Source organism: Chenopodium quinoa, unplaced genomic scaffold, assembly GCF_001683475.1.
Source record: "Chenopodium quinoa cultivar QQ74 unplaced genomic scaffold, ASM168347v1, whole genome shotgun sequence".
Taxonomy (NCBI): Eukaryota; Viridiplantae; Streptophyta; class Magnoliopsida; order Caryophyllales; family Amaranthaceae; genus Chenopodium; species Chenopodium quinoa.
The window spans coordinates 1,861,471-1,879,354 of record NW_018744878.1 but is presented as its reverse complement, the minus strand read 5'-3'; the positions used below and the strand labels follow the sequence as shown (position 1 = coordinate 1,879,354).

Here is a 17,884-nt window from a genome sequence, read left to right as displayed (position 1 = left end):
GGAGACTCGTGAAGGCTCCCTCATCTCTCTTAGGGCGTGTCTTTAAAGCAAAATACTACCCTCATTCTGATTTTCTAGAGTCTTATCTTGGCTTGGCAGGGAGCTACTCTTGGCGTAGTATCTGGGCTTCAAAAGCTATCATCAAGGAAGGGGTCTTGTGGAAAGTGGGTAATGGCAATAGCATTAATGTGTGGTCTGACCCGTGGGTAGCTGATGCGGAAGGACGCTTCATTTTGAGTGAAGAATCCGTGGCTATCTCTAATGTCAGCGACCTGATTGACCAGGAAAATAGGGAGTGGAGGTTCGATGTCCTTGATGAGCATTTTATTGAGAGAGATAAGCATTGTATTATGACCATTCCTCTCCCTGAACGTGAACTTGAGGATGAAATTACCTGGGCTTATTCAAAAACTGGTGAGTATTCGGTAAAATCTGCTTACCTACTCAGGAAGGGGTGTGACTTGACTCTTTTTTTTACCAAGCGTGGATTGAAATTTGGAAGGCAAATGTGAGTCCTAAAGTGCGGCATTTTTTCTGGAGGCGATGCTCAAACACTCTCCCTGTGAAAAATTTGTTATACTTCCGTCATTTAACCACTGATGCTCGTTGCCCCTGGTGTACTCATGAGAATGAATCAGTCAGCCACGCTTTTGTGGACTGCTGTCGTGTGCAGAGCCTGTGGGAAGAATGCTCGTGTTCTGAAATGGCGAATTGGGGTGAGTTTGACAGCATGTGTGATCTTGTTATTAGCTGGAAGAATTTGGATCCCAAGATTATCCAACGAGGTATGTTTTTAGCTTGGTGTATATGGAGTGATAGGAATCTTAAAGTATTCCAAAACAAAGTCACGCCGAATGCTGTGACCATTGGAAGAGTTGCGAGGCTTGTTGAGGAGCAGGGGAGCTATACTACTCGAATTTATGGGGCTGCTGGTCTTCGACCCCCTCCCAGCCCAAATAAATGGTGTGCCCCCCTGCTAGCATTGTCAAAATAAATGCTGATGCGTGCCTTGCAGAGGAAGGATGGGTTGGCCTCGGGGTAGTTGCTCGTAACCATGAGGGCAAGTCTTAGTGGCTGCTACGAGACGTTGTCGCGCATTCTGGTCTCCTGAGGTTGCAGAGGCAAAGGCCTTGCTCTTTGCGCTGAAGATTGGGAAAAGGTATGGTTACTCTGAGATTTTGCTGGAGTCGGATTGTAAACTGGTCATTGATAAGCTCTCAAAGGACTCGTTGTCAATGGATGCTGATGGGGTTCTTGGGGATATTTTTGCTCTTTGTTCGAATTTCATGTCTGTCGATTGGTCCCACGTGAAACGTGATGGTAATACCGTTGTTCATAATCTAGATAAACTAGTTCCATTTGGCTTTGAACAAACTTGGGAAAATCACTGTCCCCAAGTTGTTACTCCGTATGTACTTATGGACACTTTGTCCCTTAATTAATTGATGAAGTTTGCGTGTTTTCAAAAAAAAAAAAAAAAAAAAAAAACTTTTAGTTGCAACAAAGGAATTTTTTAATCTCACATATAATACCCCTTTGTTGCTGGAATTTATTATATACACCAGGGTGCACCGTACACACCTGTAAGCATTTTGTTCACATTTGATGATTGTTTTTCATTTAATTATCTAATGAATAGCAAAAACTAACCATGAGTTAGTAGAGTGTACGGTACACCCTGGAGTATATAACAATCTCTCCTTTGGTGCAACTAAATGCTAAAAGAGGTAGTATTTTCATATAGGTATATCTATAATTATTTATTAAAAATAATTATATAGCAAAAAAAATTTGGTATTCCACATATTTTATTGTTAATAAAAATTAGTGAGGTGAGGCCTAAGAAACTCGAAAACCCACACACACCACCACCGAACTTCAAGGGTACTCGTCGTACGTCGTGGTGAGGCCAAAGAAACTCGAAAACTCGAAAAATTGGATTGTCTCGATGCTTCAAGGGTACTGGTTGTCATCGTGCTTCAAGGGTACTAGTCGTCGTCGTGCTTCAAGGGTACGCACCACCACCGAACTTCAAGGGTACTTCAAGGCCTGAGAAAGGAAATAAATATATGAGAGAGAAAGAGAAGGAGACAGAGAACGGAGATGAGAGAAGAAAGAGAAAAAAGATGGAGATGGAGGAGAGGGCGAGATAATGGAGGGGTGAGAGTAGATAGATGTGAAAACTGAGGGGAAGAGGAGAGAAAGTGTGAGAAATGAAGGGAAGGAGGAGAGAAAGATTATTTAGGGTTTTTTTTTAACAAATGGCAAGCGGTTCAATGTTAAAACCGCTTGCCATTTACAATTTCGCAAGCAGTTCACCCAAAACCGCTTGTCATTTACTTGTTTCAGTTTTTTTTAAAGGGGTTTTTGGAAGTGAAATTCAATAACCGCTTGCCATTTGGGGCTGCCCATTTACTTTATTCTACTATTGGTACCCACACGAACCACCTGACAATCTACTGTTGATCGAGGTCGATCCACCGAAGAACTCATTTTCCTGAACCAAGGATGAAATAAAGACATGTGAAATGGTTGACCCGAAGCCTTGGCATTTGAATACAAAGTGGAAAATTGAAACCTAGAATCACAAGTTTTTCCCACAAACTCAAGTTTCATCCCTCCCATATGACTATCAACATATGCAAACTAGAAAGGGCAGTCATGCACTCCAAACTGTAATGCGCCACTGGAGCACCTAAGGACTGTTGCAAAATGGGAACCGGCTGAGACTCTATTATGGGCACCTTCTACAGCTCCTCATCACATGAAATCTGAAGTGAAGTAAAGGTAGAGGACATTGCTACACTGGACTTCACATTGTGGGAGACCTCAGTCGTATTAGAGGGGATAACCTTCTCCGAAAATGAGTGAAAAACCAAATAACACGTGGACTATGAAAGGGGAGTTGACAGGAACTCTGAAGTGGACACCGCGTGCTGCTCCAATCCACCTGAAAACTTAGCTGATGTAGCAGTAGAGGTCTCTAGCTGCTTCCCTATAAGTTACATCTTGGGGGACCTCTGTCTGGATAGAAGTTTGATTCGGGAAAACCCGAATAGACATTAACGACATGGACTGAGAATGGTAGAATTGAATGGCATTGCCTTGCTTAACCTGCTGCAAATTTAAGGAGGAAAGCCGAAGGGATGAACTCGAACCATTTCGAGAAACAAACTCAAGCATACGAGAGACTTTAGCTTCCCGATGAAAAGGTGGTAAAGACTTGCAACTCCTGTCAATACCAACTGAATCTAATTGGAAATCACATTCCATATTAGCACTCTTTGTAATCGTTGTCATCACCAACTAATATCAACACTCTCTGGTGGAAGATTACAATCTCTATCACCACCGGGCGAACTAGGCACTAATATTGGCTTCGATACAACAGCTGAACCTAACACGCTACACTGAAGATCAACAACCGGAACAGCCACATCCGCAACACAATAACCCCCTATGACTTGACAACTAACAACACAATCGTCATTGGGGACTTGGACAGTCGACTCAACTTAGGTAACAGACTGGACCATCATACCCTTTTGCTTTTGATCGACCAAAGACACATCTAGTAGCAAACCCTCGACACAATGTAATTTTGTTAACACCTCTAAATTATTAGGATCACTTTTAGTAGCGTTAACCAGATCCTTTCTAGCGGGTCGAAGCTTGCCTAATTCTTGATACGCAGAGGCTCTCATATAAAGAGCCTTAATATGACAGAAATCAAACTCTAATACGAAGGAACAAAGCTTAACAACAACAGAATAATCAAGAAGCTTCAAAGCACAAGCTGCAAGATTGAGATGCAAAGCAAAAGCCAAAGATCAAAACAAAGAAAAGGCTTCCGTAGAACAAGACATAGTAAAACACAACAATTTACTAGCCAACTCATACTTAGAAAAACTGAAGAAGTTTGGGGTATAACTTAGAAAAACTCAAAAAAATTAACATTTTAACAACATATTTCGGGTTTGTTTGGCATTGTTTTTTTGTTTTCAGTTTTCAGTTTTTTTTTAAAAACCAAAAACAGGAAACAAGAAAAATGTGTTTTTATTTTTCTGTTATTAGTTTTCAAAATTATCATGATTTTGATAAGTTTGACTAAATTTTTATTCATTATATGACATATATTATATAATTTTGAAAAACAAAAAACTAAAAAACTAAAAACTATAGTGATGCCAAACGAACCTTTGATGGATTACTTTATTAAGTGCTCCTTCAAAGTTCCCCTTAGCCGTTGCGCCCCTTCTCGCCCGTCACCACACTTCCGCAGTTCTGCTTATCCAAAATTAGACTATTTTATTTAGTCAATGTAATAATCATCATTTGAAGTTTTAACGTTTCTTCTTTCTTCCCTCCCTCTTCTTCAACAAACAACAAACTACATTAATGTATAGGAGAGAGAAAATCTCATCAAAACATCAAACAAGAAGAAAATCTTCTTCCTAAATATTCTCTCTCTTCAAATCTCATGAATTTCTCCATTTTACAATGCCTCTTTCCAACAATAATTCATCAGTAAATTGCTGTTTTCTACCTTCAATTATTGTTATTATTCTGGAAAAATCTGGAAAATACAGCTAATAAGTTTTGTTGCGGTTTCTTTGCAGTATTCAAGCTCGTTGACAATTGGAGAGAGATTATGCGCTGTTTTACTGCCAATTATCGCAATCATTGAGACGCTTGCTTTCGCTGTTTCTCATTGCTTCGAATTGGATGATTTGGATAATCAAAAGAAGAAGAAATTTAAGCAAAATCACACCGATTTTGCTCGCCTTGCTCGTGAATCTCTTTGTATGTTTTCGGAATTCTATGAATTTTCGTTAATTTAATTTTTGATTGACCTAGTTTTCGAATTTGATTTTGAGTTTAAATCACTTAAATGCAGTTACGGTGAATGAAATTGAGGCATTATTCGAGTTATTCAAAAAATTGAGTAGTACAATCATTGATGATGGCTTAATTCATAAGGTATTTTATTCTTAATTACACTATGGAAACACTATTTATTAATTTATTACTCAATTTAGTACCGTAAATGATATTAATTAAATATATTTATTGTCAACATATCTGGCGTTTGTTGTTCTTGCGTGTTTCTTTTGGATCTGGAAAATTGCTTTGGATTGTTCATGTGCATTTCATTGTACAAGTGGCTCACATGTAATCAGGTGGCTGAGTGGCTGACATGTTTGACTTCAGCTGAAAAAGTAGTTTGGTTTGTATAATTTTGCAATTTGGGCATTTGTGACCTTTTGAAGTTAGACTGCACTAAGGGTCTGCTCAACACTTACTCTGCTGGCTTAGCGTGCCTAGAAGCTTAAAAGAACAGGGCCTAAATGTAGGATGTGAATTGTGCTTGAAATACTATATTATCCAAAGTATCATCTTATCATACTTCGTATTAGTCATGAACTTATCTTATTTGAACTTAGCCCTTGCAATATTGTATCCGAACTTATTTATTCTTATTTTGTACTATCTTATCATATCTTAAGTATACTATCTTATCTTATTAAACCATATTGAACCTTATAAGAAGTGTTAGTAAACCTTATTAGAACTTATTAACCTTTATCTTATCTGTTAGCCCTTATATTAGCTTTTGTGGTTTATAGATACTATAAAACATATTCATGTGGGATCTTGTTTGAATCATTTTAATTATATTTTATTAATATCCACTTTCTATAATTTTACAATGTTAATAATTAGAGATATTAATCAATTTAAAGTGTCAACTAAAAAAAAACTAAACTGAGGAAGTACTATTTTAGCTTATTAGAAAATGTTATATCTTATTTTATCTAAATTAATTAGACCTAAAATAAGTTGTGGAGAAGCATCGTGGAAAGTGAATCCTTTTTTTGACTTTTTGGGTAGAAAAGAGAAAATTGTGCATGAGACATTGTTATTATTACGACTTATGTAGGGCCTTAGATGAACTGAAGTGATTGGAGCTCAACTGAAATACTGAAGTGAAGTGAGTTTAAATGAATATTTTATGAGAGAAGGAAATTAGGAGCTGAATTGAACTGAAACGAAATTAAGCTGAAGTGAACAGGCTCGTAGTATGATGTGGACTATGTGGTAGTAGGAATGAACATAACAGGATATTCTATTAAACTTCCTGGAATCAAAACTTGTTGCAACAAACTCTTCAAAATGAGAATCAAAACTGGAATAGGAACTTGTTGAACCTGAAAGATTGGAGCCGGAGCCGGAACCTACGAATTTTCTATTTCGTACTTTTTTTGCAAATTTTCTTAAGAAAATTGGAGGGTCAGAAATTTACAATTCTTACAATTTGCAAATAATACAACAAACCAAAAATAGTTTACAAAATTTAATACATATAGTTATAACAATTATTTTTATTTATATTTAGTTAAAATTAGGCTTAAGTTGATGTATGATTTGGGCTCAAGTAATTACTTTTATTAGGTTATAGGGTAGGTTCCGGTTCTAAAAAATTAAGAATCTGTTGCAACAGTTTTATTACCCGGAACCAGAACATGTGGTTCCTAAGTCTTAACAGGTTTCGGTTCTTATTCAGGGCACCTTGAATTTTTGCTCACCCCTATGTAGTAGGGTAGGGACTTAGGAGGGACAAAAGTGTGATTTTTTTTTTGTTTTTATTATAAATGGAATAAAGCAAAAGTAGGAAGATGATTAAAAAAAAAAGAACATATATGAACGGAAAGTAAATAAAAAAAAAAAAAGAGAAAAAAAGAACGGAGGGAGTAAAATGTTCAGGAAAAGAATCTGCCTGTTGTTTTAGTAGAATAGTTTCCTAAAGGGTGTACTCACACCTAAAAACAATTTGAGGAAAATACTAAACGAATACAAGAAAATATTTAAACTGTCATTATCCCATTGCTTAGGTAAAGATGTTCGTTGGCTGCTTAGATACATCTAGGAGTGTTGTTGCTAGTTTGAATTTCATCCTGCACAAAATGGTAGTTAACCTCTATATCTATTATGTTCATGAAAGATTGGATTCTGTTATATGTTTAGGATAGGGATGCCAGCTTGACTAATAAGTATATTATCATAGGAGATGATTATGCTACTCTCAAGGCCAACAATAATCCTTGATAAAGGTTTACAGGTACTATGTGGTGGCTCTAATGCCATAAAATGTTTTGGATAAAGATTTTACCACCTATGTCATGTCCAAGGCAATTTTTTGGGTGTAAAGATTGCCACAAAAGAAGTGATGTAAATGACTAAATGGGATTCGATCCAAGCCTTGGGTACCTCCTCTCAAAATATAAACCAACTTAAAAAGTTGGCATCCATCCACAGGTCCAAAAAATATTAGTTATATGTTATATCCCACCATATTTTTTTTTTTTTAAAAAGGTACAACGACCAGTTTAAGGAAAGTCCTAGATGTAAACAATAGTATATGTAAGAAAACATACTCGTAACAAGATGTTGCTCGAGACTAGGCAGCTGTTTGTAATTTATTTGCCTAAATATTGGGAACAATTAATTTCTGTTGCCATCAAAGTGGCTCAAGCTGACCAAAAGACTCGCTACCACGCTGGCTAAGAACTCCATACCTGATGCATCCAACAAGGTAACAGTCCATGCCAGATGGAAAACTTCCTTGCAAAAGAATAGAGCCCTCAATTTCTTTGCCAAATTACGTGGTCATATTCACTCCCTTCATTTACTACAAATTGCTTGCTTTTCATATATATGGGTTTCTAGATTGCATTGGATATAACTCATATAAGTTCAGCTTTGTATGTGTGTACACACACTCAATATTTTAATAGGTCATAGCATTTGATAATCAATTTGAGCCATCTGTTAGCCGGGGAAGGGGGGGGGGTTGGTTGGTTAAAATGCTAAGTAGTTGGATAAAGAGGTGGAAGATATGGGTCTATTGGATATGAGAAAATTGATGGAGGTTTGGAGGGATTGAGTACAGCAGAGACAATCAGTAAATAAGTGTCTGGGCTGTGGAGGGTGTGGAAGTTGCAAAGCTTGGTCTATGTACAATAAAGATGATCCAAAGGTGCTTTCTCCTTTCTCTTTTTCACAATCATCCTATCTAGTGGGGTGCATAGGAAGCATCTAGGTCAGTGTTTCTATCTCTCTCCTCACCATTTTGCCTCTAGTTGTCTATACTAATAAATATTTAGCATCAATTGTGATATTGAAGTATGGGTAAAGTATAATAGTCCTGAATACTCTGTTAGTCTATTGAGCTAGGTTCTCTTTGTGTGTGAGTGTGTGGAGGGAAGAAGGGAAGGGTGGGTTGCTTGCCTTTTGGGCGGAGGTAACCAGCCAAACTTGATTATCTCTCTTATTGATGATGGATACCCAACTGTATTCAATACCTTTTATAGATTCATAGTTTACATAGATTCAATTAAGTTGATCGCTATATCTAGAAGCATTTTGGATCTAAGTAGTTATATTACCAATTACACTTCTCCTGTAAGAATTTACTTGAAAAGTTGAAACTTTGGAATGATGGAATTCAATTAAGTGGTTTATAGAAGTTAAATAAAGAGGTTATAGTGAGTGGAAGTAGTGGTGATTGTTAATACCGTAGTATTGACTATTGAGTGCTCAAAGAGGAGGGAGAGAATATGAAAGTTACCCTTGAATGACCCGTTCCTTGCTTTGGGAAGTAGCTACCACTAGATGAGGATTAGTTCTGCAATGGGTACTATTTCCTTCAAGTACCATCACCTCTTTGTTTTAGACCTTATCACCCTTGTTAATATTTCTCATTCCAGGCATGGCTTTAGGGTGTGTTATATCATCCAAAATAAATGGTCTGCTGTATGTTCAGATTTGAACTGGTTCACTGACCTTCATCTCACTTTAGGTGTGAGCCCTCTAAAATCCGAACTTGGATTGTGCTATGAAGCATTCAGCAGTATCTGAAAATCAATATTATGAATCTTTTTTTAAATTCTCTTGCATGAATCAGATTCTAGAGAAGAGTAGTTACTTTCTCTTTAAGCATTTGAGATGTAAAAAAATAAAATAAAAAATATAGAATTTGTAACTTGAGTATGAGTATACAAGCTGGCTAATGGTAGGGAGTATAAATCTGCTGTTTCGGTCCCTTTTTTCTGTCTTCTCAAAACATCATATTGTCAGCAATTAATTATAAGCTGTAAACAATGATGTGTTTATAACAAAAGAGGCTTGATTGGGGCCTTCCATTTTTCTATTTTTAAAACAAATACCCATAAGTTGTAACAAATTGGGAAGCTGTCTGCTGTCCTAGTAAGATCATCCAATTGGTTAGAAACCCAAACCTTTTTAATGGTTTGGCAAAAGATCAGGCTACTCATTCATAGGCTGTGAGCCTGTACCAAATCTTTCCCTCCTTTACATTTCATGGCATTATAAGTGCCAACAACTATAATAGCATAGTACTAGATGAGTTATCTAGAGACAAAACTTTGTTTTACTTTTCTTTTGAGTTTGTTTCAGACAGAATAGTTTCAAAGGCAGTTGGATAGAGCTCAGCAGTACATTTGGGAAACAACTTTATGCCATTGCCTTAATGTCTTAAGAGTTGCGAGCTTGTGGCTGTTTTCCTTCTTTGAATGAGAGCAAGGCAGATGTAATTAAGTTTGTAAAGTTTATCAATATTTTATCAATATTATTTCTCTTGACTTTGCTTTGGATAGATCTGTCTCACAGTTTGTAAAGTTTCTCTTTCCTTTTATCGAGGTTCTTTTCCTTGCTGTGACAAAATGGTTACTTTGGTGGCTTTAATTGAAGCATTGTGTTTCGTAAATGTTTTATAAGTTATATCTGACTTCCGTTTCATATTTGTTTGCAGACAGTACATAAGCTTAATGTTATCTTTTCTGCCATACTCCTGATTGGTTCTAACTGGTTTATCAATTGATATGCAGGAGGAACTTCAACTATCACTTTTCAGAAGCCAAATTGGCAAAAATCTTTTTGTGGACCGGGTAATGTATTTTTCTCTCATGTACACATTCATAATAGGATTTTGCTTCTTATTGACTGCAATATATGTTTAGTTATGCCTTGGCAAAAGGGCCATGAGCTTCTAATGGAATGCCTTGAATTATGAGTGTAACATGTTAGCATCGGTAAGCAATGCTAAGCTCTGATTTTTATCATGTTACATTCAACATAGTTCTCTGGCTAAGGAATTGCTTCTTTGAGTACTGACTACTGAGTAATCACTTAAAGAGAGGGTGTGTGGTTGCTTGTTTTTCTTGATGTACAATGCTGCCTAGTACTGTAATGGTTTTCATTACTTTGGGATCTGTGATTGTTATTGACTTTGGCTTAGGAGGAGTTGCAAAGTCCAATAGATGCACGTGGGTTTGATTTTGTGTCCCGGGTATGGCTCCCTACAGACTTTACCAGTCAATTTAGCAAAGTTTTGTTGTATGTGACTATGTGACATTGTTGTCTGAAACTTCTTCTCATCTTTTAAAATATAATAGTAGTTGATTTGAAATTAGGTCGCAGGCTTTCCCACCTTTTAGAAATTCCAGCTAAATCAAGATATTTCATTATAAAGATATCTCTCAACTCTATGATTGGACTGAAAAAGGACTAAACCAGAATAACTTACAATATTATTAAAGGCTAATGGGGAGGGGAGGTGTGGCCCTTTTGGTGCAATCTGATCTGCAGAAGTCATGCATAGTTGCACAAAGGACTCAAGCTCTGATCAATCAACTCATTGGTTTTGCAGGTTTTTGACCTCTTTGATGAAAAGAGAAATGGTGTCATTGACTTTGAGGAATTTATTCACTCATTGAATGTATTTCATCCCCATGCACCTATTGAAGATAAAATTAGCTGTAAGTTTCTGGCCCATCCTCCTGTTTCAGCTTCTGAGATAAGATGTATATATTTTTCATCTCATCTCCTTGTCTAATATCTGTACATGTATTTCAGTTGCATTTAGACTGTATGACCTGGGACAAACTGGGTTCATTGAACGCGAGGAAGTAAGTGTTATTCTGTATTTATGCTCGCATATAACAATTCCAATTCCAAATTCTTAGACATGTTTGCTTTCAGGTTAAGCAAATGGTGATAGCCATTTTATCTGAATCAGGATTGGATTTATCAGATGATCTTTTAGAGTCTATCATTGACAAGGTAAATCTGTTTAGAAGTAGATTTTAATGTGCTTTCTTTTGTTTCTTTGACTCATGTATCTTAATGTATCTGAGTTTTGAGCTTTGACACTCTTAATCTACTTTGGAGCATCCTGGAATTTTATGTATCTTCTTTTTTAGCTACCTATTATTGACCAAACTCTGATTATTCTTAAAAAAATTATTGTTATTCAGACTTTTGCTGAGGCTGATGAAGACAGAGATGGTAAAATTTGCAAGGATGAGTGGAAGACTTATGCTCTTCGTAATCCTAGCCTCTTGAGGAACATGACTCTTCCTCATCTCACGTATGCCACTTTACTCTTACCTCTTTCTAGAACTATCTTCCATTCTTTTGGACTAGTTGTTTTTCATCAAGAACCTATAATTGTTTATGGGTTTATCATCGTGAAGAATGTGAAGATAACATCACCTATGATAACTAATGACTCCAATTTTAATATAAAAGTTGACTACTTAATTCTTGGTGTGATGCTATTATCAAATGGATTTACTCTGGGGATAATGTTTACCATGTAGAATATTAGATCCTATTCAATTTGATGGTCGATATTTTCAACATTTTGAGGTTGTGATACAAATGACTAATTTATTATATTAAAGATCTGTCATTTTCTTTGAGTTTATCGTCTGAAGATAACATCACATATGATAACTGTTGGCTTCATTTTAAATCTAATAATTGACTAATTTATTCTCAATGTAATGTTACTATTAAATGATTTTACTGTTTAGACAATATTAAACTCAAGAATATTGTGGAGAAAACGGCTTAGCCTTTCTATTCCATTAATCACAAATATATACTCAAACAATAGAATACCTAACTTGCCTAAAACTCCTAAACAAGATAAACTTTCCAAATATACAATATTAACATAATTAACAAAACCAAACTCTAATACTCCCCCTCAAGTTGGAGCATGTAGATCACGAATGCCCAACTTGCGTAAAAGAAAACCAAACTGTTGTCGTCCAAGAGCCTTGGTGAGAATATCTGCAACTAATGACCTGCCGAAACATATGAGGTAGAAATATTACCGTTGATCAACTCATCACGAACAAAATGACAATCTACCTCTATATGTTTCGTACGTTCATGAAACACCGGATTCTTAGTTATATGCAAAGCCGGTTGATTATCACAAAACAACTGCATAGGCTTTGAATGCTTAACACCAAGAACAAATAATAACATTTTCAACCATTTCAACTCACAAGAAGCAAGAGCCATAGACCTGTATTCGGCTTCAGACGAAAATGTGGCTACGGTAGGCTGTTTCTTAGTCTTCCAAGAAACAGGAGAACGACCTAAGAAAACAAAATAAACTGACAAAGAATGCCGAGTCAACGGACACGCCGCCCAATCACTATCACAAAACGCCGTCAAGCGTAAATCCGTCGTAGTTCGCAACAAAATACCTTGTCCCGGACTACCCGTAAGGTAGCGCAAGACACGAATGGTCGCATCTCAATGTGAAACGCTAAAAAATTATGCCAAAACATGCACTGAATAACTCAACTCCGGTCGAGTGACCGACAAATATACCAAACAGCCAACCAAACGACAATACTGTTCCGGTTGAGCAAACGGCTCACCTGAAGCATGTGTAAGACGATGATTTTGCTCCATCGGAGTATCAATGGGTCATCGGAGTATCAATGGGTTTACAACCCAACATTCCTGCCTCGAGCATACTTTCGTTGAGAAAGAAAGATGCCCTCCAGACTCCGAGCAACCTCAATGCCTAAGAAATACTTAAGCAAACCCAAATCCTTCATATAGAAGCATTTGCACAAATAGGCTTTGAACCTAACAATAGCATCATGAGATGAGCCTGCAATAATCAAGTCATCGACATATACAAGAACATGCAAAGAGACATTGCCTTGTACATAACTGAATAGGGAGTAATCAACATATGAGTTTTTAAACCCAAAAGCTCGCAGAGCACTAGACAACTTTGAGAACCACTGTCTCGGGGCTTGTTTCAAGCCATATAAAGACTTCCGCAACCTGCAAACTTTGCCAGGTGTCGGAGTACCGTACCCTGGAGGAAATTGCATATACAATTCTTCATCCAAATCACCATGAAGAAAAGCATTATGAACATCCATCTGATGTAACTTCCAATTCAAAGATACGGCAATAGCTAACAAAATACGTACCGTACCCATCTTTGCAACAGGAGAAAACGTATCATTATAATCAACACCTTCAACCTGTCGGTTGCCATGAACAACCAAACGAGCCTTGAGACGTTCGACCTTCGATTTGTCTGTGTACTTGATTTTATGCACCCAACCACTACCAATAGCCCTCTTGCCTAGAGGAAGATCCACAACGGTCCATGTGCCATTGCGTTCTGGAGCATCAATCACATCTTGCATAGCCTTACGCCAACCGATGTCTTTAACCGCCTCTTTGAATGAAGACGGTTCCTTTCCCTTAGTGATCGTCGCTAGAAAACACGTGTCTGTTAGAAAAACAATTATATTCAACATGACAAACTATAGGGAAAGGTTTACCTGAGGAATGTGATTGAGGAGGGACGACAGTTGATGTAGATGGTTTTATATTTTCAGTAATGATAGTGTGAGTAACATAATTTCGATGCCACGAAGGAAGACCTTTTTCACGATGACCACGACCCAAATTATTCGACGAACTCCCCCTCAAATATTCCGGGTTAATAAAAATATTTTCACCATCCAATTCTCGCTCAAGAACTACCCCCGAGCTAAAACCTTGATTACCAATCTCATCGGAGCTCACCGGATTTTGCTCTGGCGAGGTAGTCACAATTTTCGGCGAGGCAGCCACCTGCGGCGGCGGGGCAGGTGGCTGGACAGGTGGCCGAGCACAGTGTCGCTGCTGGCTGCTACTGCCAGCACCCGTGGACAAACCAGCGGGCCCAAGCAGATTCCAGCGGGCTGGCCAATGCCTCGCTGCTGCTGAGCGTGCGCCTAGCCAGTGGGTGCTGGCTGCCCTGCTGCCATATCTGTTGCGTGGGAGGAGCTGGTGGCAGATAGATCGCTCCGCAGCCTGGTCGCGGCCGCGGCCCGGTTGCGGGGTGCACTATTTCGGCCGCGGCTCCTTCCCCTTGTACACCAATATGTGTCCCCAAAAATGCATCATCATCATCCCACATCGGGAGATTTGCAAAGTATCGTTCCCACAAAAGTCTCTGCTCATCCGGAAGTGATTCGAGATACGGAATTATCCTAAAAAAATGAACATCTCGACTTACAAAAATTCATTCGTCTCTAAATCATAAAGATGCCAACCCTTCTTACCGTGATGATAACCAACAAAAATACATTTTCTGGAACGAGAATCAAACTTATCTTTAATCCGGGGACGATTCGTAGCGTAAGCAAGACAACCAAAAACTCGCAAACTATCATAAGAAGGTGACTGACCAAATAAATACTCATGAGGAATTTTACCTTTCAAGATCGGAGTCGGTGTGCGATTAATGAGATGCACAGCAGTCATAACACACTCACCCCAAAAATACTTGGGCAACTTTGACTGCAATCGAAGAGCTCGTGCCACATTTAAAATGTGACGATGTTTACGCTCAACTCTACCATTCTGTTGAGCCATGTCAACACACAACGTTTGATGCAAAATACCTTTCTTAGCAAAGAAAGAACTCAAACTGAGAAACTCCTAACCATTATCACTACGAACCACCTTGACCTTACGGCCAAATTGAGTCTTAGCCATAGCGCAAAACTCACGAACCAACTGAGCAGCTTCATATCTACCAACCATTAAGAACACCCAAGTAGAACGCGAAAAATCATCAACAATGGTAAGAAAATACCGAGCATCACAACTAGACAAAATCTTATTCGGACCCCAAATATCACAATGAATCAAATCAAATATACCAGATGCTCGATTCGTACTTAAAGGAAAAGAGTTGCGGGGTTGCTTCCCCATAAAACAAATGTCACAATCAAGCGAACAACTAGCAGAACTACTATGGCCATGAGTACTACGAGAAACTCCCGGAAGAGAACTAACCACTTGCATCGATGGATGACCAAGACGTTTGTGCCATAACAAACTTGCATCTGAAATTACCACTTTGTTTGCCTGAGAATTCCAAGCACGAACCGGATGGAAAATATAGACCCCATCACACTGCTCCCCCGCTCCAATCAGGTTCCTCAAACTGTGGTCCTGAATGCATAGCTTGTCAGTGAACATAATAAAATAGGATTGTTTTTCTGACAACCGAGACACAGACAACAAGTTGCATTTAAGAGCAGGAACATAAAGAATATTATCAAGAGTTAAATTATCAGACAGAATAACTCTCCCTTCTTTAGTAGCACTAGTGCTCTTCCCATTAGGCAAACTAACAGGAGATGGAATATCAAATAAATTGGTAAATAAATCAATATTACCAGACATATGATTTGAAGCTCCAGTATCAATGAGCCAATCAACTGAATTATATGTGTGAACAGACGAAGAACTCGAGTGCTGAACGACTGCTAGAAGATCTTTCCATTGTTCATCGGTGATAGTAGGAACACTCCTACGATCTGCTGCAGTAATATGCTCAATTGCACGGTTAGATTGAGCCCCCATTGAAAGAGAACACCAATCTAGTTCAACAATAAACTAAGATACGAGCCCACCAAACTAGCTCAACAATAATACTCTGTGCAACACAAAGGCCACCCAAGTGCAGAAATACCACCACAAGTGCACAAACCAAGAAAAAGAATATGGCAAAATATAAAAGCACAAATACCAAACTTTTGCACCAACACAATACCACAATCCACTTTAATAGGAAAAGTGAATAATTAGCCAACCTTGAACCAAAAAAAATCAATGAGTGAAGGAACAAGCGATGGAGACAAAAAAAAAAAAAAAAAAAAAAAAAAAAAAAAAAAAAAAAAAAAAAAAAAAAAAAAAAAAAAACACCACTAACTTGGTCTGCCTTTAAGGAAACAAAGTGCAAACCTCAAAACTAACAAACACGAACTGTTGAGGGGGAAATTGCAAACCTCAAATGCTAACAAACCAATGTAGCACGCACACACAGCAGCACCCACTTGAGCACCCCACACACACGTAACAACAACACGCTGCCAGCAACGGACACCACACCACAGCAGACGAGCACCACTGACGCGCACACACAAGCAGCAACACTCGCACACTGCCTGCGCACAACATACTACCAACACCACACACTAACACAGTGCACTACCTAGGGCAGCACACACCAACCCAATGTAGCACGTACACCCGCACGAACCACAACACCACAGCAGCACCCTACTCAGAGCACCACAAAACAGTACACACCCAAAGATGCGTACTCCAAAAAAAAGAACAAAAGTATTAGGGTTTGTGAGCCCTAATTTTAAGCAAATAAAATTGTGGGAATTATAAAAATTGAAGCCTAAATCTCACAATCAAACAATTAATTTGCGGAATTAAATCAAGAACAAACCAAGAACTAACCAAGATCGAATTAAATCTCTAGAAATTAGAGAGGCTCTGATACCATATTAAACTCAAGAATATTGTGGAGAAAACGGCTTAACCTTTGTATTCCATTAATCACAAATATATACTCAATACAATAGAATACCTAACTTGCCTAAAACTCCTAAAGAAGATAAACTTTCCAAATATACAGTATTAACATAATTAACAAAACCAAACTCTAATAGACAATGTCAATGTTTTTCATGTAGAATATTAGATCCTTCTGAATTTGATGGTCATTATCAACATTCTGAGGCTGAGATACAGGGTATAATGACTAATTCATTATAAGGGTCTAAGGGACCCAAATATGATTTTGTGATGACCACTTCTATTGATCCGTGTAATAATAACCAAAAATGATGTGTCTTTAATGTTTTTAGAAATTAGTTTTTTTTTTGGTCTCTCATCTATTGTATAACAAGGTTTTTGAATGCTCTTTAGCAGTAATAACGTTGTGATTATATCAAAGTTACCTTAGGATTTTTTTTTTTTTTATTTTTTTTTTTTAGGGGGGGGGGGGGTGGGAGGAGTTGCTATTAAGGTTTCTCAATATGCACTTGATATTAATTTAATATTTGTGATTTTTTTTTTAGGGATGTAACCACATGTTTTCCAAGTTTTATTTTCAACACTGAAGTTGAAGAATGAGTGATGCTTCCTCATGGGTAGTTTTGGAAAAGATAGAAAAAAGAGCCCCAAGAAAACTAGGCATTTAAAGTGTTGCCTGAGGTTGGAAAGTTCCCGGTATTCAGCAGTTGGCTACTTATCTGATGCAAGTATGATTCTGGTAGTCACAATGGCAAAGATTCCTGCTCTAATTGATTTGGAAATTGTGGGACTTTTACAGCCCGTTGGTAGGCCAGTAGCCAGTAGTTATATGGAGGTAATGATAAACTATATACAAGTATGATTTTGGAAAGAAAGCCTCATGTCATTGTCAAATGTAATGTTTGTCCACCTCCATATATATATTTGCTTTGTAAATTTCCATCACCTATCATTCTCACTTCTAAGGCAGTGTGTTGAGTTACAAATCTTACAATAGAATCTATGAAGAAAAATACATGATGGATTCCATCGACACGGGAACTGCCCTTACAATTTTGCATATATCTTCATTTTCATCGGCTCATTTTTAATTGTATAACATAAACCCGTTAGTGCAGTCGGTAGCAATCTTGAACCTGTAAATTCT

At 37.7% G+C, this 17,884-nt stretch overlaps 1 protein-coding gene across 1 annotated transcript; it reads left to right on the top strand.

Annotated features, from left to right (window-relative positions):
• The first annotated feature begins 4,125 nt into the window (after positions 1-4,125).
• LOC110705455 (calcineurin B-like protein 10) lies at positions 4,126-17,766 on the top strand. The gene is made up of 9 exons (XM_021883336.1): positions 4,126-4,527; positions 4,620-4,803; positions 4,898-4,980; positions 9,909-9,968; positions 10,730-10,838; positions 10,936-10,988; positions 11,062-11,142; positions 11,337-11,449; positions 17,283-17,766. Exons 1-9 carry the CDS (start codon positions 4,501-4,503, stop codon positions 17,335-17,337), a joined length of 765 nt encoding a protein of 254 aa, XP_021739028.1. The 5' UTR covers positions 4,126-4,500; the 3' UTR covers positions 17,338-17,766.
• Positions 17,767-17,884: the final 118 nt, after the last annotated feature.